The 25,954-nt window shown below is 37.9% G+C and overlaps 2 protein-coding genes across 12 annotated transcripts in view; one reads left to right on the forward strand and one right to left on the reverse strand.

The window, feature by feature from the left end:
- LOC108247470 (dual specificity protein phosphatase 19) overlaps positions 1–10,553 on the reverse strand; it is a 20,338-nt gene extending 9,785 nt beyond the window's left edge. For all 4 annotated transcript variants that reach the window (XR_005232633.1, XM_017435622.3, XM_017435621.3 and 1 more), the window contains exons 1-3: positions 10,307–10,553; positions 6,348–6,599; positions 2,014–2,060 (exon numbers count right to left, since the gene is read on the reverse strand). Coding sequence is in view for 3 of the 4 variants with exons in the window: in XM_017435622.3 (XP_017291111.1) it covers positions 2,014–2,060; positions 6,348–6,576 (276 nt within the window). In the remaining variant the exon portion in view is untranslated. The remainder of the gene's footprint in view (positions 1–2,013; positions 2,061–6,347; positions 6,600–10,306) is intronic.
- The window catches only part of nckap1 (NCK-associated protein 1), a 64,387-nt gene continuing 47,957 nt past the window's right edge, over positions 9,525–25,954 (forward strand). For 7 of the 8 annotated variants that reach the window (XM_037973417.1, XM_017435616.3, XM_037973418.1 and 4 more), the window contains exon 1: positions 9,525–9,845. In XM_037973417.1, the coding sequence (XP_037829345.1) occupies positions 9,738–9,845 (108 nt within the window). In that variant the 5' untranslated portion in view covers positions 9,525–9,737. The remainder of the gene's footprint in view (positions 9,846–25,954) is intronic. The other variant, XM_017435619.3, reaches the window with a different exon arrangement.

Raw genomic sequence — 25,954 nt, forward strand, 5'->3', positions numbered from 1 at the left:
GTCCTCATACATGTCCTGCTGTCCTCATACATGTCCTGCTGTCCTCATACATGTCCTGCTGTCCTCATACATGTCCTGCTGTCCTCATACATGTCCTGCTGTCCTCATACATGTCCTGTACCTGTCTAACACTTCTCTGCCACTTCAGGGCACCCTTTCTGGATAATGGTAGGGAAAACGCCACAGTAATTATTGCACCTGGTTTCATTTACGATTCATTACAACTGGTTCATTACATCACTCCTTCCCTCATTCAAAAATCACCTTTCATCCTTTTATTTCCTAGTTTTATTTACAAATCATTGCTCCTGGTTTTATTTAACAATTTAACAATCATCATACTTGGTTTTACCAGTTAGCACACCTTGTTTCATTTATCATTCTTCTCATAGAATGAGTTCTATTCACTAATTATCTCACATAGTTTTAGGCCTAGTCCACACATAGCTGAATATCTGGTAAACTGAATAGTTATTTTATGCGATTTGGCCTTTTATCCACATGTAACCTGTTTAATAGCACTAAAAATGATTGATAATGAAAACTCTGGCCAAAGTGAAGATGTACAAATTCTGCTTTTTTTGTGTTTGCGTGTGGACAGTGGTAACCGGAGATTTAAAGTCCGTGCATTATAGTCTGCGACAAGTAATGTGGCGCTGACGTCACATGTGAGACGATTGTTATTGTTTGACCATGCAGTAATGAGAAAATGTCTGCTATCAAAGATGGCCTGATTTTTACCCTGGTTCAGACACTTTTTGCCTGTTTGTTTTTACAAACCCAACTGCTACAATACGTTGAATTGCAAAGGAGAAGGAGCGCGTGGAGGGCAGTGGTCTTACACCAGCTGTCCCTCCCCATACGGAGGCACAATGCCGCCACCATTCAACTCGCCGGTTTTGGATCAGCGATCATAAATGATGATGATTTCAACAAGTTTAAAACAACGCTCAGTGGTGAATTTTAACCCTTTTTTAAACCGATCCCGCGTGGATGTATCATTTCTTCAAACGATGTGGCGGACATATTTGGTTTTATAAAGACCCGGCTACATGTGGAAACATTGAACTTAGTTTTCTTTTTCCCAATCAACAAACCTATTGTACTTTACAAATTGTCATACCAGTTCTGTGTCCGTTATTTGCTCCTCAGTTTATTGTAGCTCTTGTTTTCTAGTGTTTAAGTGTTTTTTCCATTCCTTTTCGAGCACTTTAAGATTGTTTAATGTGGGTGTCTCACTGTGTTTGTGTACATGTCAATTCTTGGTTCTATCATCTCCTTTACTGGAGATTAAACAGAGAGGCTTTAGGTCAGTGGTGTCCAATCCTGGTCCTGGAGGGCCACCATCCTGCATGTTTTAGATGTTTCCCTGCTCTTCAGCAGGTCTTTAACTCTGCAGAAGCCTGTTAATCACTCAGTCACTCAAATCAGGTGTGTCAAATTAGGGAAACACATAAAACATGCAGGATAGTGGCCCTGCAGGACCAGGATTGGACACCCCCGCTTTAGGTGAACAGAAAACAAAGTAGGTTCATTCTTATATCTTTAAGAAAATGTTCACTCTGAAAGTGGCAGATGTGCTGTATGTTTAACAGCAGAAAATGTGTTTCTATTGTTGTTTTTGATAAGAAAAGATTTTAAGAAGTGCCTGTGGGACATCCTCACATCTCCTGCAGTTTAAGAGAAACCTCCTTAAGACAGTCAAGTTTTCAACCCAGCAACAGGACGTGAAGGAGCTGTAATCCCTCTAACTCATCATCCTTAGACTGCACAGGCAGCAATATTCTCTGCCTGGGAGCAGCCACTGCAGAGGAGAGCAGCGCTGAGACTTACTGTAATCATTTACTCCCTCTGCTGAGCTAAACTGTCACTGCATGAGTCAGGAAGCTCCTTGGGCTATTTGCACGAGTGCTGGGAAGCTCGGCTACGTGGCCAGCTCTGATCTCACGTCACTACACATGCTACCACATCAGAGCAAGGTCACAGCCGTAATATTGATCCCTGTGTACTGACCTTCCATCTCTGGAGGGTGTCAATGTCGTGGGCTGCATCCTGAGAAGCTGAAAGGGCAGAAACAACTTGATCAGAAGACAAAAAGGAGGGCGTCTTCCTGAAAAGATGCATGTACAGCTTTAAAACAATCAAATCAGTGTTTTCTCTTTCTTTTATATCATTTTTAATTGATCAGCTGGATGAAACTAAACTTCTCCTGGGAATGTGCAATTTAAATGTTTATATATATGTTTTAATAGTTTATAGATTGCTAATAAATTTAGCTAGAAGTTTTGCCGTTTCGGCTCTGTCTTCAGGGATGGGTTAAAAAGATAAAATTAGCAAAATAGTAGGTCAAATGACCAAAACTAGTTAAACCCTAAAAGTATCAGCGCAGCAGCTAAAAGCTAAAAGTAGCAGAAGAAAACAAAAATAGAGCACTTACGCTGAAGCAGATTTCAAAGTATTTCTATAAGGACATATTTTATTTGAAATAAAGTTAAATATTTTAAAATCTACAAAAACCAAAAGCGATAGCACCCATCTCTTGAATGAGTTCAACGTTTTAATATGTAAATAGTTCAAATAGCATTAAGTATGCAACAGCAATTTGACTGCAAAAATCTGTAAACAGAGAAACACCAACTCAGCATTTACACAATTAGATTAAAAGAATTAAAATAATTTGTATTCACAGTATTATTTCTGGAACATACACATACAGGGAGATGTTTGAAAACCTAAATAAGTTCTATAAAGTTTAGCGCTGGAGAGCAAAAGCTGTAGGGTATCAGCACCAATATCCCTCAGTGGGAAACATCCAGGCACAAAAGTCTGTCTGAACGGCTGCAACCACAAGCAGGGAAGATATCAGTCAGCAGAAACCAACAGTAACATGGTTGGGAATCAATTTATTTGTATAGTAACAGCCGACATGGATTAGGAAACTGCTGAGATAAAAATTCAATACTATCTTCAACTGCAGAGCAGGAAGTTGGTGATGTTTTCTCTGAGAAGAGTGAGCAAAGGTATTTTTATGACAAGGTTTGAATGACTAATGCAGCAGAGGGAGAATGGCAAACACTAATGGAGGAAAAGAAGGTAAAGAAAAAGTGAAGGAATATTTCAGCCGAGAGAAGCATAAACTCACTGACAATTAAAACGAATCGTTTCTGCTTGTCGAAAAGCTCGCCTGACAACACACAGTGGTAGTCTTCACTAGCAGGAAGAGGAAGTAAGGAGACAGAGTATGATAGAAGGAATTCCTGCAGGTTTCCAGGACGGATTCTCTGCAGCAGCTTACGTCTCCAAAATGGCAACATTAGCACTCTTTGCATAAACCAATCCACTTTGACATAATGCCAAATTCAGAGTGTCAAGAAGCAAATCTAAATCCAAATGAAAGGGAGTGTGTTTGGAAATAAGCCAGCTCAGTGGAAAAATAAAAGATTTAAAGCGACGTATGTGCCCAGCTGCAGCAGTGAGACTGGCATCAGTCTGCACTCTGGTGTTTTCATACTTTGTGTCATTTTAACCATTTATATATAAAATTATTTAGCTCGAGCAGGAATACTGAGCTATGACTTTTTTATTTTTCATATTTATACTCCTTCAATTATTTACCTTTAAGAACAAATTTTCCCCACTAAAATACAGTGAGATCTCTTCAATTCCCAAACATTTACTTCAGAATCCCTGCTGCATTTTTCACTTCTTATGCCCTTTATAACTAGTGTCTAAGTTTGACTTTCAGCTGCAGTTTGGCTAATTTTACATTTTAGCTAGAGGTTTGATAGTTAGCTTTAAGCTACAATATTGCTACATTTAGCTTTACCTAGTGTTTTGCTAATTTTAGCTTCTGTCCTGCTTCTTAAAACTTTAACATGTCAGCTAACGGTTCATTCTTGAACAGATCTCAGGAAAGCAATCAGCGCTCAGCATTCACTGCATTTTTACAGAACATTAAACTTCTGTAGTTACTTTGTGTTTATTTTTAGTTGAGCAGCAGATAAAACTAAAAGTCTTTTAGCTCAATGTGCTGGCGCTTTAATTTCTTTAAGAGGGCTGAGTCTGCTTCAAACCTTTCAAATGAAAACTCAAGTGCATTGGATTGGAGCGATCTAATGGCAGGAATCCAACTTATACACCAGGAGGAATAAACCTGGCAACTCTGGAACCTTTTTATGGCCAGTCCGGTTTGCAGGTGGGTGGGGGCTTTCAGGTACTGCAATTAATAAATCGGTACTGCTAGAGGCCATTTCATTTTGCACACCAAACCTTACATTTTTACCACCCACAGTCATGAAAGGCAAGCGACCATGTGATTGCTTCTTTCTGTCTTTGGTTGTCTGTCTGTTAGCAAAAGATCTCATGAACTGGATAAAGCAGATTTTAATGAAACTCTGAGGAAGTATTCCATGACTGAACATCTACAGCTGAATAACTTAAGGAGTTAACTCTCTTCTGCCACTGCTAATCAACCTAAGAAAAGACTAAAATGGCCATAACTCAGTCTTTATTTACAGACATTGAACTAAAACTGGGTGTTTTAGTAGCTGAAAGTCAACTCCAACACACTTTGAGTGCTAACAGTTTGGGTGAAAACTTTGTTTAAAACCTTGGCATGCCAGGTATGCATTCCTTTAAAGATTACTATTGTTAATTGATTGATTGTTTTTTGTTGTATTAACTCAAGTTATTGTTGTGTTACAAAAAGACAAATCAGATCCTTTATAAGCAGAGCTCCCTTCAGGGGTTGCTGCAGCTGTTTTTACACCAGATGCTCTTCCTGCCCCTACCTGGGCTTGAACCTGCAACCTCCTCAGAACTACAAGACCACAGCACTGACCACCGAGCTACCACAGCACCCCAAAGCTAGGCTGTTATATTAGTATCAATTCATTTTTTTTACACAAACCCCCATAAATGACTACATACAGATAAGAGTCACCTCTGTCAGACTAAACAGATGTGATATTTTTATTGATCCCTGCTGTGAAATTCACTCTCAGATTGTCTGCTGCAGTGAGGTGGAGGCGCAGCATTTGTGACAGGCGTGGGCAGCGCTTTAGAGCTGGTTGGTGATTCAGTGTCGAGCTCAGGGACACTTCAGGGGGATGGATACGTGCTGACAGGTGGAGACGTCAACCTGCGTCCTTCAGCTGCAGGACAGGTCAAAGCTCTGCCTGAGACGAATTCAAAATTAATGACATTGATTTATTCCTGATTAGGAATTTATTTATTTAATATAGAAACAATGACCTTTGCGGAGTGGAAGATTGAGGGTATGATTAATCCTAATGAGCAACAACGTGGTGTTCAGAGCATGCTAAGTGTTTTTAATTGACACCACTGATGAGCAAACAAAAACATGTCAAGTGTGACACCTTGTGACACTCATGACAATCATAGTGTAGTGGTGAGTGATGGAAACTAGTTAAATACTAACAGCTTCTGTTCTGCTACTGTAAGTCTTCTGATACTTTTACCTTATAGCTAGCCCTTTGAAACGTGTAGATTTTACCTAGCATTTTGCTTTTAATACCTTTAAGTTAGCCTTTGGTTGTTTTTAGTTAGCCGTTTTCTACATTTACCTTTTAGCAATGTCAGGATGTGAGTTTTCTTTTTGTTTTCAGGGTTATTGTTTTTTCTTGTTTCTGGCTATCCTGTGTTCAGTTTGGGTTTGTTGTTTCTTTCATTTTGTCATCTGGTCGTTCTCATATTTAGTTTTGTCTTTGTATAGTTTTTGCTCCTTGTTCCTGCCGTCATTCACTTCTCCTCAGCCAATCAGTGTTTGCATGCCACGCCCATCTTCACCTACTCAAAGGTAGTAATCACTCACCTGTGCCCACTTCTCCCTGTCTTTAAAGCCGGGTCATCTCCTCCACTCACTCACTGGTCTGTTGTCGCTTTCATGCGCTGTCTGGTTATCCTCGTGTTTTTTTGTTTTTTAGCAGCCTTGGATTTTGTTAGTGTTTTGTACTTAGTTGTGGTTTGTTTTTAGTTTTCTTATTTTAAATGTAGTTTTTTCCAGTATGAGTCTGCACACTGAGCTCACCTCACTCTCCAGCAAACCTGACAAGCAAGCCTTTTGCCACTCTTGCTTTATTAAGCTTTAAGAACTTCTTCAGTAAATTTCAGCACTCTGTCTCAGGCTTTAGAGAACATTTTCACAGAAAATGTAATTTCTTTAGTTGTAATTGGAGTTCATAAGAAGGAAATAAAAAAAGAGAAACGTTTAACAGCTTTAAAGTGAGTAAAATTAGCAGCCACACCGAGGTCCCCGAAGCCCCAACTTTGTTAAGCAGATAGAGCATAATAACAGCATAATACTTGTGTGAAACAGAATATGTTACCTAGCAGTAGGAAGGGTCTGACAACCCCGACTTGAAGATCCAGACTCTTATCTTCAACAAACCCACATCCACTTCCCTCGTCCAGCTGCTCGACCTGCTCCACCTCTCCCTCCCCTCCATCACACCTTCTCTCCAGCAGCTTCCTGCCTGTCACTGTGGTCACACGCGTGCATTGTTTCTTCAGGCGGGTTTTGGAGAAGCCTTGGATTTCCTGTGCCAGTGAATGCATCACTCCAGAGTCTACGAGAGCAGCTAAAAGAAATAAAGAATCAGATTTACAGTTAATTGGTTATTTGCATACCACATAACAGCTGAGTAAAGTCCTGAAAACTCAATTCTTACTAAGTGCAGAAGGATGTGGCAGTAACTGAGAGTCATCAACACATACAGCAAGCGCTAACTACTCGCACAAGTTTGTATTATTGCGTGAGATTGCACAGATCATTTACAGGGTTTGACCCAAACCGCTACGACTTTGTCTCTTCTCATCAGACAGTGACCTCAGTTTAAAACTCTGGCATCAGAGACGATGGGTGATATGCAATCCTTCAAAGAAAATAAGAAATAAAAGGAATTCTGGGCTTTTAATTTTTATATAAACCATATCTTGTTGGTTTTGTTATTCAACTACTTTACGTACAGCAGGTTTAAATGTTATTACAAAATGTAAAATCTTGAGCTTTGTTGAACATGAAGGTGTACAAATTATGTTGAATTCTAAACAGATTTTTTTTATACTTCACATTGCCTGAAATTCAGGTTTAAAGCAAAATCAGAATCACATCAGCACTCTTAAATATAAAATAATAAAAAAAAAGTGTTGCCTCCCAGCGAGAAGGTCACAGGAACACCTCCCAACCTGGGGCCTTTCTGGGTGGAGTTTACATGTTCTCCCCAAGCATGGGTGGGTTTACTCCGGGTACAGACCAGAAACATGCATGCTAGGGTAACTGGTAACTCTAAGTCTCTATATGTCTCTGTGATGGACTGAAACCTGACTGCTGGAAAAAGCACCACCAGCTGCCCACAACATGGAGAGGAGAGGAGGAGGAGGAAAGAAAGGGATGGATTGATGTTCAAAGCTGTAACGATTTTGAGAAAACTCTGCTAAGTCTGATGTTTTGTCAACAAAGTAATGTCATTGAGGTCTTAAAATAAAAACCTAAATCATACAAGTTCATAACGCAAAGATTTCTTTGAAGCTTCGCGGTGATTAAATAGTTTTCAATGAGAAACTTGATTTTACTAAGCTGTCGCTTTTAGTCCCATTCAGATCAAGAAAGAGATGTTCTTTGTTTTTGCTTTTATATTAATTGAGTGTTAATAAAGTGTAGGGCAGGGTGGTGTGGGCCACAATTCACTGCAGGATGGGAAACAATCTAAAGAAGACAGTACTGAGACAGGGTATTATTTTAAAGCAACTCAAAAAACATCAGATACATTAAAAATAAGCTCATTTTGTAGAGTTTTGATTTGTCAGTTCATGTAAGTGTTAAACTAAGTCCTCTGACAGCTTATTTAGAACGAATAGAACCTGATGCAGAACCTCAACCACTTTTTAAATGTCAATTAAGTAAAGATAAAATGTTTATTCATATTGCTGCTTATGGTGCTTGAATTTGTTTGTTCAAACATAAACTCATAACTCTGTCAATGACTTCTTAAAAATTAGTTTCAAATGTTCTTATTTCACATTTGCGATGGATTTTTCACAAGTTCTCATTTATTTTTCTCCCTCATTTAACATTCATATCAGGTGAAAATAACAACCAAAACTTTTCATATAAAAATTAAAACAAGGAAAGTTATTTTAGCTACCATGAAAATAAAAGAATGCCATCTGTGTGTGATAACATAAAACGGATCAATCAAACTGAGAGAACTTATAAATTGAAAAAAATGTAGCTCTCAAAAGTTTAAAACAAAATGATTTGTCATTACTCAGCATCTGAGCGCCAAATAAAAACTTCACTTGTGCTGACCACCAAAGAGGGCTGCCTTTAACTCCTAAGGCTGAAATACAAATGTTTCATTATTAGGAGATAAAAAAGTTCCCTTACAAACATGATTATTATTATTATGCACCTCAAAGGCTATCCCCTGCAGAGTCTGCTAAGAAAATTTCTGGTATTTTTACCAGTGGCTAGAAAGGCTGAACTGAAGGACAGCACAGAGACACTAATCATGGCAGCACAGGACCCAAGATGCAGGCTGTCCAAAGATGTCCCTGAGACAGTCCAACACATAACAGCAGGATGTCAGATGCAGGCAGGCAAAGAATACATGGAACACCATAACCAATAGTGGAATAGTTTACAGGAACATCTGTACTGAGTATGGACTGGAAGTCCCACAGTCAAAGAGGGAGACTCCACCTAAGGTGGTGGAGAATGGCAGGGCTGAGATACTGTGGGACTTCCAGACCCAGACTGACAAACAGGTGATGGTCAACCAACTGGACACTGTGGTGACAGATAAGATACAGAAGAAAGCAGTGGTGATAGATGTAGCAGTCCCAAGTGACTGTAACATCAGGAAGGAGCACGAGAAGCTTGAGAAATACCAAGAGCTGACAGAGGAAACAGAGAAGCTGTGGAGAGTCAAAGCCTCAGTGGTACCAGTGGTCATCAGAGCACTCGGCGCTGTGACCCCCAGACTGGAAGAGTGGCTCCAACAGATCCCAGGAACAACCTCAGAGATCTCTGTCCAGATGAGAGCAGTCCTAGGAACAGCTCAGATACTGAGGAGAACCCTCAAGCTCCGAGCTTGAAGTGAAGGAACCGCCCATGTGGAAAAAAATAAGGTCAGCTGGGTGTTTTCTTTTGAGTACAACTTATATCTCCATTTTGTCATATTATGCCTCACTTCGGCCGTTTTCTTTTTGCCTTTTTGTTTCTGTGTAGTTAGTTTATTTTGTGCCTCTTCAGTGACAGCTCGTTTGTATCAAAATCACAATGATTCGTGTTTCTGTCTGGGATATTCATAATACTTTATATCTCTTTTTTTAAATTCAGAATTCAGTCAAATGAATAAATAATATGCATATTAACAGATAAAATAATGTTTTTGTTAATTTTTTGTCGGCCACATTAGAAAATTAGGAGACTTGGTGTTGAAGCTGCTATTAACGAGGGGCTGTGAACACAACACAGCAGGCTCGTTGTAAAAACCAGGACAACTCCTCATCCCTGTGACCGAAAAAAACACACAGGGAGACGGTGGGGTGGAGTACAGGAAGCTGCTATCCCTGAATATCTGAACATGGGCGAAATCTAAAAACTAGATAAATCACGGTTTCTGTTTTTCTTCATTTTTTCGAACCGGTGGCTGCGGATAATATAGATATCTTTTTTTCTGGATCGGATTGGAGATTTAAGCGAGAAGATCATCATGTCTCGGGGAGTGATCCAGCCAAGCCAGCAGAAATTGGCAGAAAAACTCACCATCCTCAACGATAGAGGCATCGGGATGTTGACCCGTGTTTACAATATCAAAAAGGTTCGCCCACACACATACATAATTGTGCCGTGATTAACACAGAGATGTGTGAACAGTGATTTATATGGAGTACTGCTGCATCCCAAACTGGTGTCATTCATAGTAAATGTTAGCGTTCAGAAAATACAGTCAAATGTGCATTTACTAACACTTTTCTGGCTATGGGAGCTTCGTAAATATATCCCCAATATGTTCTGTTATCGTCCACAATAAAGGAGAATGGGTATATATCTCCGTTAATAAACAATTTCGTTCCTAAATATGCCACTGCAGCATCCCTGGCTGGGAGCCGCTAGCATTAGCTGTCGCGTTAGCTTGCGGTAAACTTGTCCACTGGTTTTAAGGGCTCAACGGGCTTCTGGTCAAATTTAAAAAAGATGTGGAGGCTTATTGTAGGCCCTGTCTATACATGAAGCTATCTGAAACCACGCGTGAAAGATAAAAAGGTGATTTCGTCAAACCTTTAGGCCTTCGGTGATGCTAACCGCTAGCTAGCGTCGGCTGGTAATGGCGGCGTCTTCTGGCTAATGTAGCAGTCGGGCGTCGTCTCTGTTCCACCGAAATCCCAACACGAAGATCCAAAACACCCAGCTACAGATACATCTGCAGTCCGTCTGATAGTTTGGACCTGCGAGGGGTAGAAAAAAGGACTTGTGTGATTTTTCTCCAACCAAGATGGCACCTAGCAACATTAGCCTACCACACAATTGTGAGAAAATGTAAAAGTAAATGCAGCTTCATTATCATTTAATTTGCTTTTTTGTTTTGACTTGTAATCAGTTTTCTCTTGTTATCACTCACTCTGCGTAATTATGTGTAAAATTATCAGCCTCTAAATGTAAAAGGTGGTTAAATTGGTAGTTTTCTGTTTTTAGGTTTAAAATAATAAAAGATGTAAAGGGGTAAGCTGCTCCCATTGACATCTGACATGTTTTATTTAACCATACCTAATTATAAATAATTGTAGACATTAACTATAGCGTGTCAATTTGAGGATAGCAGTCTACATTACGTATTTATATATTTTGTTAGTTTCTTTAGGTAGCAATGCTTAAAAAAAGGACAGAACTTCACTTAAAGATTCGACACAGAAAACAGCAGCAACAAAGCCACCTATATTATTGTCAAAGGTTTAAGATTAAAAAAGAAAACTAACTTTATCAATATTCAACATGCACTCAATTAGGACTGTTTCATTTGTTTTCAATAAAACTAGCCATTCAGGTAATTCATTGAATTGTTTTATTTTATGCAAACTTTAAGTTTTATGCTCTGAAATGTTTAGACAGGTTTCTGTTCAACATTACTACAAGGATGAGAGTGAAACTACAGACTCGCCCTGCTTGTTTGCTGGAACTAAGCTGTACATGAGGCCCGAAACTTCACTAAATACCAAAATAAACAAACAAATAAAAATGTCTGACATATAAACTTAAAAATCACACTGTAGTTCAGAACCTTTGTAGTCAAGTTGTGATATTTGATTCATTGATGATGATGATGATGATGATGATGAGGAAGATGTATTGTTTTGTTAAATATGACTTATTTTTTACCAGAAGTTTCATAAAACAATTTTCCTCTTGACTGAGACAAAATCTTACCTAATATATGTGGTTTTACTATTATTATTTTTCTAGCAAAACTTCTCATTTTTTATGACCTCATCAAACACAACATATTTTGATACCATTGGATCGATGTTTTAAAGACAAATCCAACACAATTTGAATTTTTAAAATCAGTCCACTGGTTACCAATTTATCATCAGAATGGGTCTAAATGAATGAAATCCTTAAATAGGCAGCAACAGAAAGTCCTGTGTTTAACTTCCTGGAACTTGGTTCTCACACCGGGCTGAAGCTGAGGAATCGCTCTGATTGGCTGGAAATTTTCAGATTATTCCTTCGCAGATAACACACGAGCAAAGCTCCCGCTTGGCTCTTTGCCAATGTCTGTCATTCACGGAATCAGCTGTAAATTCTCACGATGCCGGCATCCGTCAAAAGATTGTTGATCTTTTAATATTTTAATCATTCTTAATTTTGACACATGGATAACAATATTGGTATCAAAACAGAGCTTATTTCACGCTGATTTTTTAAATGTAGATTCTAAAATGTTTTATTTCATCTGAGTTGAGAAAATAATGAATGAATTAACTTGATCATTGCCTGACCCAGTTAGCTCTGGCGCTACCGTTCATTGTTTATTTAACAGATTAAGAACATGTAGAGGATGAATGAGTTGTGAGTGGACAGGTGGTCTTGCTAAGCAGAGTGAGGAAATGTGGTCAGTTTGTCCTCCAGCAGTCTGAGCCTACAGCAACAGAACTAAGGGATAACTCAGGAAACCCAACCCTAACTATAGGATTGATCAAAAAGGAAAGTCTTAAGTCCAGTCCTGAAAGAAGACAGGGTGTCAGCCTCACAGACAGAAACTGGAAGTTGGAGCCTGAGAACTGAAAGCTCTGCCTCCTGTTCTACTTTTAGAAACTCCAGGAACCACAAGTAAACCTGCAGGTTGTCACTGCTTCACTGAATTAGGTGCAGATAAAACTTACTAAGAAAACTGTTCATGGATGATGTTTGTTAATAAATATTGTTTGTAGTGTTAACTGGATGCCTGCACCAGCTGTTTTTTCTGGGCTTACTGTAACCTGCCCCCTCCCTCAACTCATCCCTGTCACAGGCAGCTACAGACAGGAACTTACAGGACCCTGCATCAGCCAAAAAGTCTCACTCATTGCAGACATTAAATGTGAGGAACACTTAAAATAGGAAAAGTGTGCATATTGCCAATTTTAGCAAAATTCTTGGGTTTATATTAAATTCTGTTTTTAACATCCAATTCTGCGATTCCATTCATGTTTTCCTCTTCACAGAAATCTCAAGGAACCACGTACTGAGGTTCAGTGAGTCACAAAGTAAAAGACGTTTGGTGTGGTCCCCTCTAATAAAGTAATCAGTGCCAGCTTCTATCCAAAACTATTTTTGGTGCCGTTTCTAGTTTTGTAGGGACCCCATGCAAGATGCCTTTTGAAGGCCTTCAGTTTTCCAAACTATGATGAAGAGATTTGTAATCCACGGACATGTCACAATCTATTACACTTCACAAGCAAACCAGGCTCTCTTATTAAAATAAATATCTTAAGTTCAACCACTCAAGCAAATAACTGATTAAAAACTGTTAATATATGGAAAACAACAATCCTCTATTAGTCAATAAATAAGTGTTTTTAAAAAAATATTTACTTAAAATTTTTAAAGCAAGAACACAACTTAAGTTTTCACAACAGCACAAGTTCTCACACCTCAAAAAATATTAAAATAAGTAAATTTAGCCCAAGATCAACAGAAAATAAATTAGACTTTTTTTTACTTACTGTCATATCAATGTGGAAGCTCCATTCTCCATCTCCAAGAAGTTCCCAGGCAAGAGAGGATATATAATCTTCCTAGGTCTAGCCCAGGGTCTCCTAGGCGGATGATTGTGAAAAACCTCCAAAAGTAGCATCCAGGAGGCATCAGATGCCAGAACCACTTCATCTGATGCTTTGGATATGAAGGAGCAGCAGCTCTACTCCAAACTCCCCCTGGATGACAGAACTCCTCACCTTCTCTCTGAGGCTGAGTCCGGCCACCCGATGAAGAAAGCTCATTTCAGCCGCTTGTATCCACAATCTCTTTCTTTGGGTCACGATCCAAACCTCATGACCCTAGGTGATGGTTGGAACGTAGATGGATCAGTAAATCCAGAGCTTTACCTTTTGACTCAACTCTTTCTTCACCATGACTGACTAAAGCAACGCCCTCATTACTGTGGATCTGTCGATCCGTCTCTTGCTCCCTCCTACCATCACTCATGAACAAGACTTCCAGATACTTGAACTCCTGCACCTGAAGCAGACTCAGAGGGTTTCTTGTTGAGAACCATGGCCTCAGACTCAGAGGAGCTGACTCTCATCCCAGCCACTTCACACTCTGCCTCAAACTGCACCAGTTCACTAAAGGTCATGGGTCAAAGATACCAACAGAACTTTATCTTCTGCATCAAGTAGAAACAACCCTGAGGATCCCAAACCAAACACCTTTTTTCTTTCCCATGGAGGCTGAGAAATATGATCCCTCATTAACTGAAACACCCTTTCTGGTCCCCCTTTTAAAAATGAGAACCACCACCCCGGTCTGCCCTCCATAGGTGTTGTCCCGGTCCTCCATGTGACACTGAAGAAACATGTCAACCATGACAGTCCAACAATGTTCAGAGCCTTCAGCACGCCGCCCCCACAATCTGACGAAACAGGTCTGATGCCACTCACATCAGCCAGTCAGTCAGTCCCATGGCAGGATGGCACAATCCATTCACATGTGACATGTTCATTTTATTTTAGCCAACTTTCATGAAGCAAAAACACTAAAGCAGGATTTATGAGCATACAAATCTTAGCCAGCTAACTAGCATTTATGATACGTAAATGCATGCTAGGTGCGTAACCAGTGCATCCTGCCAGCTAGGACAAATAATGAAACAAAACTTGATTAAAAACGGTGTTACACCTCCCCACATCCACCATCCATCTCAAACATATGCCTTACCTTTATTGTTTTTCTGACCCCCATAGTACCTTGTTTCTGATGCTGAAACACTGTTTGCCATCATATCCTCATGAATGAGAATGATGGATACATACCACATCAGACGTCACTGTCCAATGTGTCCAACTGGAGGCCACAAAAACAAACCACAGCCTGTCATTTTGGCTTATTTTATTCATGTATCTTAAATTTATTTTTAATTTGAAAAAAAATAAAGTACATATATAAATATTGAGTCAACAACACACACAAAATAAACATTATTTCAGTAATTGTAATCCTGTGTCAGAAAGGAAGTAAGAAGTATAAACCTATGTGAGTGTACCCCTGTCTGCTCAATATCTACAATTCTTCATTAGCTGTATTTGGTCATATACAAGAATGAAAAAAAAAAAAAAAAAAATATATATATATATATATATATATATATATATATATATATATATATATATATATATACACACACACACACACATGTATACACAGATGAGTGGTGCTGATCAGGAATCACTTGTCTGGGCAGTTGAAGATAGAAAATGTTGTTGCTCTCTAGATGTGATGAGGAAAAAAAAATTCTCTTTTCAATTCAAAATCCAGTTTTTAGAAAATTTTAAACTTTAAAAAAAAAGAATCTTCCATTTTAGCTGTCAGATTGAAACATAAACAGATGGTGCAGAACTCCTCACTTTCTGATTTTTCTAGCTACTGTTGTGGGCCAACAACACAAGAAAACTGTAGAAGAAGAATCAGGCTGTTAGCTCAGAGGCGCCACCAGCAGACAGAGGCAGGCTGCTGCATGTCTCACTCCTGACTTTAATGTGGTTTTAAATCAGATCAACAAGATTAAATATGTAATAAATATATTTGAGGTGCATTAGCATTTCTGTAAAAAATATGACATAATGCAAAGGTCTGCAAACATACTGGCTGCACAGAGGGAGAACTCCTAAAGAACATGCATTTATAGCACAAATTAAATATTAATATTTATTTTATTTTACTGTTGAGTATTTTCTTTTTTTATTGTGTCCCTTGACTGCATGTCAACGATTAGTACTCATATTGGTACTCTGTATTGGCAAGTACTCAAATGTAAATACTTGTTCTCAGTTTAGAAAAAATTAGGTATCGGTGCATCCCTTGGTCATGAATTAGCTCTGCTTTGCTGCCAGAAAGAATATAAAGGAATATATCCCAGATGGTATTAATTAGTAGCAGCACACATGTCTGTACCTGAAGCCTCTGTCTCATTAGAGGACGTTTTAGCTGCAGAACTGAGGTGAGTAAGGTGGACTTGGGTGACATACCCCAGGAAAAGGATGGGACAGGGGATTTCTAATTTTCAAAAAAAAAACATCAACTAATCAACAGCTAATTTGAAGAGTTTTTTACTGAAAATGCTTAGTTGTGTCCCTGCCTTCTCTTGTTAGGAATTAAAGCCAGCAGGACCCAGTTTACAGGCTACCATGTTGTATTTTTGGAACCAGCGTTTGCACACTCACGATGTGGACTTTAGGTCCTGCTGACTTCTCCACACACAATCACAGAGATGCATGGGCTTTTTTAAAGACTTATTACAGCTAATTGTATTAGAAAAAATAGTATTAATACATACGTCAGCAAGATAAGAACTATGAGAGTCAACATCTTAAAAGAAATTTGAGGCGTACTGCCAGTTTTAAAAACAAAAAGTGCAAACAACCAAAAGCAGAAATGCGACACACCGGCTCACAGAGGTTCAGCGGTTCTCCTCAGTCATTTGGTTTGAATCCGAAGTGCTCCCACACTGCTGCTGTTACAAACCACATTTCTTTAGCTTGCTAACTCCTCGCAGGGGCTAACGCTGCAGAGGAACAAGACGATGCTTCTCGGCTGGCTACCTGACCCGATAGGCCACGCCCCCTTACACTAAGAGAAAGGGCGGGGTCAGTGAAGAACACCGGAGCTGAGCCTTTTGTCCTCCAGTGTCTTCAGTAGAAAGAGAGAGAGACACGAAGAAACGATAACACTGATAAATGAAAGTTATCGACCTCATTTCATTTATTGTGCGATTAATTGATTTATCGTTTATTGCAACAGGCCTAGGCGTACCTTTTTATTTTTTAATAAGATCAAAGTTTTGTTTGTTTGTTTACGTGGGGATTACGGGACTCTAAACTTGTTCTGAGACCAGCCTCCAGGGATGTGGTCCTCTTCAAATGTCTAAACTGTTTTAATGCTTGATGGTATGGCTGTATGCAGTCTTGGCAAACAGTAGAGATAATTCTGCCTCCAGATGTTCCTGAAGTGTACTGTAGTTCCAAAAAACATTCACGTGGTTCTTTATGACTAAAATTGTCTATTGATTTCTTTTCAAATGAGGCGTCAACTTTAAAATTCACATCAGCACTTTTTTGTCGTTGTTGTTGTCAGTCATGTCAACTAATCACTGCAGCCCTGCTGTAAGGTAGTGTTTTATTTCATTTATTGTGTGAACAAGAATTTGATGAAATTACAATCCTGTGATTACCAACTCAAATCTTACTCCTGGATGTCTGTAATTAAATATAGGGTTTTTAGATAATGTGTAAAAAGAAAACAAAATTCAACACTGTATAATGTTTTGAATAAAATAAAGTTTTAAATGATTTGCAAGCAGAGTCCAGTTTAAATTGCCACCAAACTTATTGGATTTAAAGACTGAGGAGCTGATAAACAGTTTTATAAAATAAATAAATCAAGTCCTTTTGACTCACATAGATGCAGAACTCTCATCTGTTGCTTAGTGAATTATACACTTGTCCATGTTACTGACTTTAGAATGTTGTGTTAGTTTTTTACACCAGTCATTTGTGTGTGAAAGGGTCCATTTGTGAGAGTTGTCTTTATGTGTGTGTGTGTGTGTGTGTGATGAACAGAAAAGGAGTCATATTAACAGTTATCTGTCTGAAAGCTCATAGTGTTTCTTGTCACATCTGCCTTTATATATATATATATTTTTTTAAACTGTGCTGCACTATTCAGTACCGCCTCTAAAATACTTTATAACCGGGCAGTTCTTGGGAGGAATGATTCTGACAAATAAAAATGTTCGGACATTATTTTATTTTGTGTAGACTATGAAACAGTATGAGCTGTAGGACACCATGAAGATTCAGCTCCTGATTACTCTTCTTAACACATCCTTCCTTTCCTCCCTCCTCCCTTCCTTCCTTTTCTCTCTCTCGTTATCGTTGTGTCTTTTCTGACCTGCGTCACCGTATACCATCTGAACACATCCACGCTGAATTGCTGTTTTTTTTTTTAGTGCGTGTTTTTGTAAATCTGTCATTCAGTATCCTAAAAGTAGAAATAAAATAAATGGAACATGAATCTGTGATTACAATATTAGACTCAATCTGGTTGTTAAGAAGTTTGATTTATTATATTTTTTAAGATTCTCAAAGAAAACACTGATTGGAGTTTATTTAGTTTATACTTTAGAAAGAGTAATTCTTGCACACAAACAGGTGTATTATCATCCAGGAACACAGCTATAGTCTTCCACTTGATGAAGACATGTTATTATATGTAATGACATGTAGTAGTGCTGGGCGATATGGAAAAAAAATCCTATATCACGATATGGACTGTTTTATATTATGATAACAATATATATCACAATATACCACAATTAAATACGTTTTCAGTTATTCTCTGAAAAATATGACAAAATAATATCATTGCTTACTTTTTTCAAGCTTTATTTGGAAGTGACATTTAACTGAACTTTCACAAATAAGAACTGCTGCATTTTAGTGCAACAATATATATGTATGAAATGACAATAGACTCCATTATCTTCTGCTGGCTATAGTTTGTCTTTACGCACCTTTCCCCAGCTCTTTTCCAACTTGCTTGACCTTGTGCTTTTGGGATTGTCTCGTATTCTTTTTGGTGGTTCTTCTTTAAGTGATAGAAGAGGTTCGTTGTGTTGGCGCTGGACGAGGAAACAGTCTTGTAGCAGAGTTTGCTAATGACCCTTTTCTGCTCCGTGTCAAAAGTAACCAAATCACAGCCGTCCCCCCTCGTTTTGTTAAGTCCTTATTTTTGGGCTGCCTGTGTAGCTGTCTCCACTTGTTGCGACCCCGGGTACGATACATCATGCATGCGTCTCCATCTTTCAGCACTCATGAGTTAAATGCTGTAAAGCAGCATCAGGTCGCACAACCACAATACAGAGCTTTTTTGTGAAATAGTCATTTTTTATTCCTATTTATCACTTATATAATCTCAGTGTATGCAAAGTGACAACACTAATACATCCGTCGTAGCCTACGTTATAAAATATTTGCATAAAAAACTGATAAACTTCTGTTAGAAATGATAGAGACAATAGAAGACGAGTAGCACGATAGACACTTTCTATCATCCCCACGATATCTATCGTCATATCGCCCAGCACTAACATGCAATATGTAACTATATTTGAAGGTTTAATATATTGACTTAATGTATTTTTGCTTGATAACATTAAAGATTTTCGCTTGCTTATTTTTCTGACTTGCACAATGAGCTTACCACAGCTGTTTTGATTTCCCATAACCTTTAAAACATTCAGCTAATTTCCATAAACTCATAGGCTAAGGCAACATTCACACTGCATGCCTTTTTTTTTCTCAAATCTTATTTATTTATTCTTTGTACGGTTGTTCACATTACATTTTAAATGTGACGTCCATCAGACTCCAGTGTGAACAGCCTCCAGTTCCAGAAATGACCCCCATGCTCAGAAGAAGATATGACGTCACACTCTGCACACTGAGTTAACAGAAGTAAATAACAAAAAAAAAATCACCTGCAGTGTAAACATAGCTTAATACGCAGTTAAACATGACTGATGAAATTTTCATTACCGCAGTCAAGAGCTGTTCTGTGTGTGTGTGGGAAATAAGCACTGAAATATCTACGGATGTGCTGATCTATGCAACTATTGGTTGCAAAAACATGTCCAGTGCCCTGTACGATGAAGCAAGATTAGTGGCTTAGTAAGGTAACTTCAGGTGGAGTTCACGATTTTCAGTGTAATGCAGCTGGCTTACTTTTTACCTTGGTTTGTTCCTTTGTCAACTCATGCTTAAAAGCCTACCCTGGTACAGAGCAGGTTAATCAACTGTTTCTTGTGACAATCCCCAATATTTCCTGAAATTTTAATCCTAATCTGTTCATTAGTTTTTAAGTAATCTTGAAAACAAACAAACCAACACTACCAAAAACATAATCTCCTTGGTGGAGGTAAACATAGAGAATAAGATAGCAGAGTGAGGAAATGTGGTCAGTTTGTCCTCCAGCAGTCTGAGCCTACAGCAGCAGAACTAAGGGATAACTCAGGAAACCCAACCCTAACTATAGGATTGATCAAAAAGGAAAGTCTTAAGTCCAGTCCTGAAAGAAGACAGGGTGTCAGCCTCACAGACAGAAACTGGAAGTTGGAGCCTGAGAACTGAAAGCTCTGCCTCCTGTTCTACTTTTAGAAACTCCAGGAACCACAAGTAAACCTGCAGTCTGAGAGCAAAGTTCTCTGTTAGGAAAATATGGAACAACAAGATCTTTAATATGATGACCTTAGAGTGATCATAAGATGAAGGTGGGTTCTTGTTTTTTATTTGTCAGGTTTAATGGATAAATAAAACTGAGTATCATCAGCATAAAAATAAAAATTTACCCTACACTGTCTAATAACTTTACCTAATGGCAGCATGTGTAAAGTAAAGAGTTTCAATCTATGCACAAAACCTTGAGGAAATCCATGAAACTTTGGTCTATGAAAAAGATTCATTGTTAACATTTACAAACTGAATCTATCAGATAAATATGATTTAAACCATTTTAGTGCTGTTCCTCTAATCCAATTATCATGTTGAAGCCTCTGTAATAGAATCTTGTGATCAGATGCATCAACTGCAGCAGTGAGGTCTAACAGGACAAGGACAGACACAAGTCCTCTGTCTGAGGACACGAGACTAAACCCTGACTAAAACTCCTCACATAAATTATTTCTGTTCAGATATTCATGCAGTTGATTTGCAACTATTTTCTCAAGATTAGATATAGGTCTATAACTGATCAGAGTTCCTGAATCAATCAGAGAACTTGATGTTTGTTTTTGTTGTTGTTGTTTTTTTTTTTTACGTGTAACATGTATATTGGGGCAAAGTGAACAGGTATTCTGCTTGAATTTGTAGTCTACAAATATTACAGCACCATTTTGGGTTAACTTACTGAGTTTTCATATGTTTAAATGTTTATAATAAAGTTTTTTTTATCCGTTGCTGGACTGGCTGCTTAAAAATGCCATAAAAATTATGGTTACACCCACTTTCTAATCTACTGTAGAACAATATACTTTATAAGTTACAGTCACAAAAATGCATCATAAAAAACAATTAAATCTACATAACTGTAATAATACTCAAGTTTAGTACAAATGAATTTATCGTGATGGTTAAGATGTTGAGGATGATAGTCAGATTATCACGTCTTGTCCACAGAGTATCCATTTTCACTGTGGTTATTTTTTTTTTTTTACACCTATTGAGTGTTGGGCTTGCTGGAGCAGGTGTTTGCAGTTCAATCCCTTCAAAACATTTTTGGTTTGTGTTTTTGTTGTGGCACTGAGATGAGCGCCTGCGGTCAAGTGTGCCCCTGTGTGCCAAGCTTTAATGTGGAAGCAATCATTGTACAGGTGACATGGGGGAAATGAGCAGCAGTGTGTTTCTCATTTTCCCCCTCCTCGGTGAACCTAACACCAGGACATTTTCTGACAGCCTAATGGGTACCCTGTACCTTCCACCTATAGGCTGAGAGAGGTTCAGGTTTCTAAAACTGAAGTCATATCAAGTAGTCATTTGTCATGTGGCAAATTACAGGCAGACTGGATTCAAGGTGTCTGTTACTCACAACACCCCTGGGTTCCTTTCTGACAAGTCTGTCTGCTGATGCTCGGAATTTCTAGTACGCGTTCAGCAATTAAAAAAAAGTTTAAGCAACAAAATAATGTGCACAGCCAACAACAAAGTGTGGCTAACTATGCACACAAAACTAGGCTGTGATTTTCAAAAGTTGGCTGTGCAAAACATGACTGCACAGCTGGCTGCCTAATACACTTTCATTTCCACAGAGAACTTCTGACTAAACTGTAACACTTTTAATGTACTATTATAGAAACTGGTTGTCAGAAAATTAACTTTTAGTTTTTTGTCCAGCTGATATTTCTGGGATGTTTTACATGCACATCCTGGGTGTACTTATCAAGTTGAGAACCAGCTTCGTTGTACCAATGAGCACAATTCGTCATTGTTGGGGTTAGAAGCCAGATGTGTTAAAGAAACCCAGAATATGTTGAATTTGCTTCATAGTATGAGGCACTGGTTGGGTACAGATTCCAAGTTTGGAGCTTGTCTCAGTTCCATGTAGTTTTTAAACTCCACTAAGTTGTGTTTTGTTCGTGGCTTTTCCAGGAGGTGCTTATTAATGTGAAGGTGAAGAGTTTCAGAAGCACTCAAGCTTGAACAGATTCATTAGGTGGATACGAGCATTTGATGCCAATGAAGTTGATTTTTATCTCAGTAAATCCTTGTTTCCATTACATGTTGACACAATGTGACTCTTCTTTGTTTTCTTTCTTAGATTTATTAAGCCCCCCCACCCCACTCACACACACTACTCTGAGTACTCTTCATTCTCTGCTTTCACTTACATACATTTTATTTACTGTTGTTTATCTTGTTTCTATTAAAATGTATCTGTTAGCTGGCTTTTGGTACTCTTAGTTAGCCTTACAGTACCTTTATTTTACTTATCTTAGTTTTTACCACGTAGACCTTTTATTAAACTATTAAAATGTTTTTAACCCTTAGCTGGCTGTCGGTGCCCTTAGTTAGCCTTTGGTATCTATAGTTCAGCTTTTATCATGTCTCATTAACTGAGGTTTTTAAATCCTAGTCATTATATCCTAGTTTGGTTTTCCTCAGTTTATCTTTATTTTTAGTTCATTATTAGTATGACTTGTTTTAGGTAAGTTTTACTCTGTATTTTTATGTAACTTTAAATTGGGTGTGTGTTTTCATGGCTTCTGTTTGGCTGACGTTTTTAAACTCTAGTTTATGTTATATTGTAGTTTGGTTCTCCTCAACTTATCTTTGGTTTATCTTTAGTACAACTTAGTCTTATTTAGTGTCTCATGTGTCTATATTTTCGATATCGTGTTTTATGACTCTGTATTTTTAGGTTTGCATGTTGTACAGCACTTTGTACTGCCCTGTTGCTAAAAAGTGCTATATAAATAAATTTGACTTTGACTTTGACATAAATGCATGGATTGCATTTCTATAGTGGTTTTGTAATCTAGTCAAAGCACTTTTCCACTACAAGTCCCATTCATGCATTCACACACCAGATCACAGTGTTGCCCCAAAAAACTTCAACAGATGTCTGCTTTTCCACCGGAGCCACAGCCACACAGGGAAATCTACTGTTTGTTGAGCTACACAATCTGATGTCTTCTTTGTTTGTTTGTTTGTTTGTTTGTCTGTTCAGACAGGAAAAAAAAGCAGTCTGGTTGTTGCCCTGTCTGCTGTTAAACAGAAATAAGTGAAAATGTAAGCTGACATTTAACAAAGGGCACACTTCACTACCAGAGGCTCCGTTTCTCCTCATTCTCTTTTTTAATTTCAGAAGTAATTTGAGTTTGATGGGAGCAAACGTCCTTCCATGAAGCTCTCCTCCTCTGAATGACCTTTTATCCCCATTTGCCCTGGAGTAAATAGAATTCTGTTAAAAATGTCCTTATTGATGCAGTTAAAGTTGAACGGATTCATTTGGAATGACTTCTTCGGTGGAGAGTTGTACTAATAAAGGTTGCATAAATGCAGGTTTTAATTTGCAATGAGGACCTAATTTAACTTAAGTTAAATTAAGATTTACGTTGGCTGAATATGTTTTATCTTTAAAATCATTTGTTAATGTTGTCTAAGGTGTGGTTGACTTGTTAATGACTGAGGTTTCTTTGTTCTATGCACTGAATATAACAGTCTGTGTGTATATATACAGTAAACTGAAGAAGTCATCCCCTTCTAAATTCTGCAAAACAGAAGCTCAAGAGAGGAATATTTATTAATTTACACTTGTGTACTAAATATTAAATATAAAAGTATAGTATCTTGGGTGTTTTAATTAATTGTTTATTCCTAAAACTTATTTTTCTCATTTTTTTTCTTTTTCTTTCCAAAGAGAAACTCACCAGAAAAGCATTTAACTACTACCTGTTACACTGGAACTGTCCTACTAGATCTAGAGCTGCAACTAATGATGATTTTGGTCTTTTTTTTCTGATTAGTGGATTATTGAAACAGGTCATGCTTTAAGTCAGCATTAGGTATCAGTCTCAGCTACTACCACAAGAGACCAACCGAATTATTGACTGACCACTTTTAATCTGCCAATATTCACCACTTTTTTTTTTTAAATCTGCAATTGCCCATGGCTGTTATTAAAAGAAGAAAACTGAACATGCAGCAGCAGCTGCTACAGCCAGTTTACTGTAGCCCACAACTTAGGGGTTTTCTTTTAGGCGAGAATGCTCCTGTATTTATTAGTTTAATGTGTGCAAGTTATTTTATAGGTTATTGAATGTTTAATTAAGTTGAGTAATTGCTATTGTTGTTTTTTAATGAAAAAACATATTGACCAAAAATAAATAAAAAATGATGTTGTATATCAGCCATCCACTGCCATTTTCTAAATATCTGCATTGATCATAGGAAGCCTCATATTGGTGGACCTCAGCTGAATATGTTGAAAACAGAGTTGCAATCATTTTTGTGTTTGCTGAAGTCTCTTAGCTGTGGCAACCACAAAAAGTAATCAGTTGTAGATAGTACATCCAAAGGTTACTTCCTAAAAGTTACATTCAAGATATTTTGATAATGCCACAGACAAACATAAATACACAAACATGGGCAAAGCCATAATCACCATTAAAAACTGATAATGAATGATAAAAATTAAATGCACACAGGCTAAGATGTGACTTTTACATGACTTCAAAGATGAGAAATTCCAGAACAAATTTTTAAACTTATTAATCCCTCTTAACGACATTATTGATAGAGAAATTATTGCTTCAAACTGTTGAGCCTTAGTCAGTGTTTCTACTCTGTAACAATTACATGTCACTGTGTGATTTCCTTCACCCTCATTTTCTGCTCTGGGTTTTTTATTTTATTAGGGATGCACCGATATCAGTATTGGTTATCACTTCCCATACCGTGTGCATATGTACTTGTACTCAAACAAAGTATACCAGTAGTATTTTATGGGGACGTGACATTCTGCTCTCAGTTGAGCAGTCGGGGGTGGAGCAGCGTCAGCCATGTGGAGGGATTTTAAAGTATTAGTATAGTAAAGCTACGTTCTCAAAAGGTGAGATGAAATCTAGCACTTCAGCACAAGCTATTATTATTGACAGAAAAATCTGTCTACAAATACGTGTCCTCGGGCTTTTAAATAAAATTTTATCTCAGATCAACAAGATTAAACACTGTATGTAATATATGTATATGAAGTATATTAGTACTTTTGTCGAACAGTATGACACATAATACAAGGGTCTACATACATATAAAGACAACAAAAAGTGAGAAACAGAAATGGCATTATTTATGTGTCTATGCATGTCTTTATACTTTTATTTGTTTGTTTGTCAGCAACAATGCAATCAGAATATTGTAACAGCTTAAAGGAACATATTACCTGTGTGTTACATACAGGATTTCGAGCCATCTAATTTGCGATCCTCGTCCCTGGCTAGGCTTTCCTACCTCCCGTTACAATCTACAAAATTACCAATACTAACAATCAAAGCAGATCATCAACATCACATACTGTTAAGTGATCATAAAATAAAATCGGATTATTTATAACATTTAAATCACAATATTAAAAAGTTACAGTGGCCAAGTATTTAATACATGAAAAAAATATTGTCTGTGTTACATCACGTCAAATTTGCAATACCTAATAAATTGCAACCTGATCCTGTGTGTATCCAATGTCCAATATGGTGATAAATATTCACAAGTTTGGTTTTGTTTTAACCAGTTTTTCCATCTTCTGTTACCGTATTTTCTACACTATAGGGCGCACTGGTTTTTAAACCCACTGTCAGTGAATGGTCCATTTTCAAACTTTGGTCATATATAAAGTAGGGCTGCAACAACAAATCGATAAAATTCGATAATTAAAAGCGTTGGCAACAAAAGTCATTATCGATATGTGTCGCGCAATTTATGCGTCACTAACGTTGTCGCGGAAACGGTGACGTCACCCGCAGCGCGTTTGCTGAACAAACTCCGTCCGCTCCCCCTTGGATGTTGTATCTATGTTTGTTTCTACTATTGTTCTATTGTTCTTGTATGTTGCTTGTTTTCAATAAAATAAAAAAAAAAAAAAAAAAACTCCGCCCGCTCCGTATGATGATGAAGAAGCTACGGC

Source organism: Kryptolebias marmoratus, linkage group LG22 (assembly GCF_001649575.2).
Source record: "Kryptolebias marmoratus isolate JLee-2015 linkage group LG22, ASM164957v2, whole genome shotgun sequence".
Taxonomy (NCBI): Eukaryota; Metazoa; Chordata; class Actinopteri; order Cyprinodontiformes; family Rivulidae; genus Kryptolebias; species Kryptolebias marmoratus.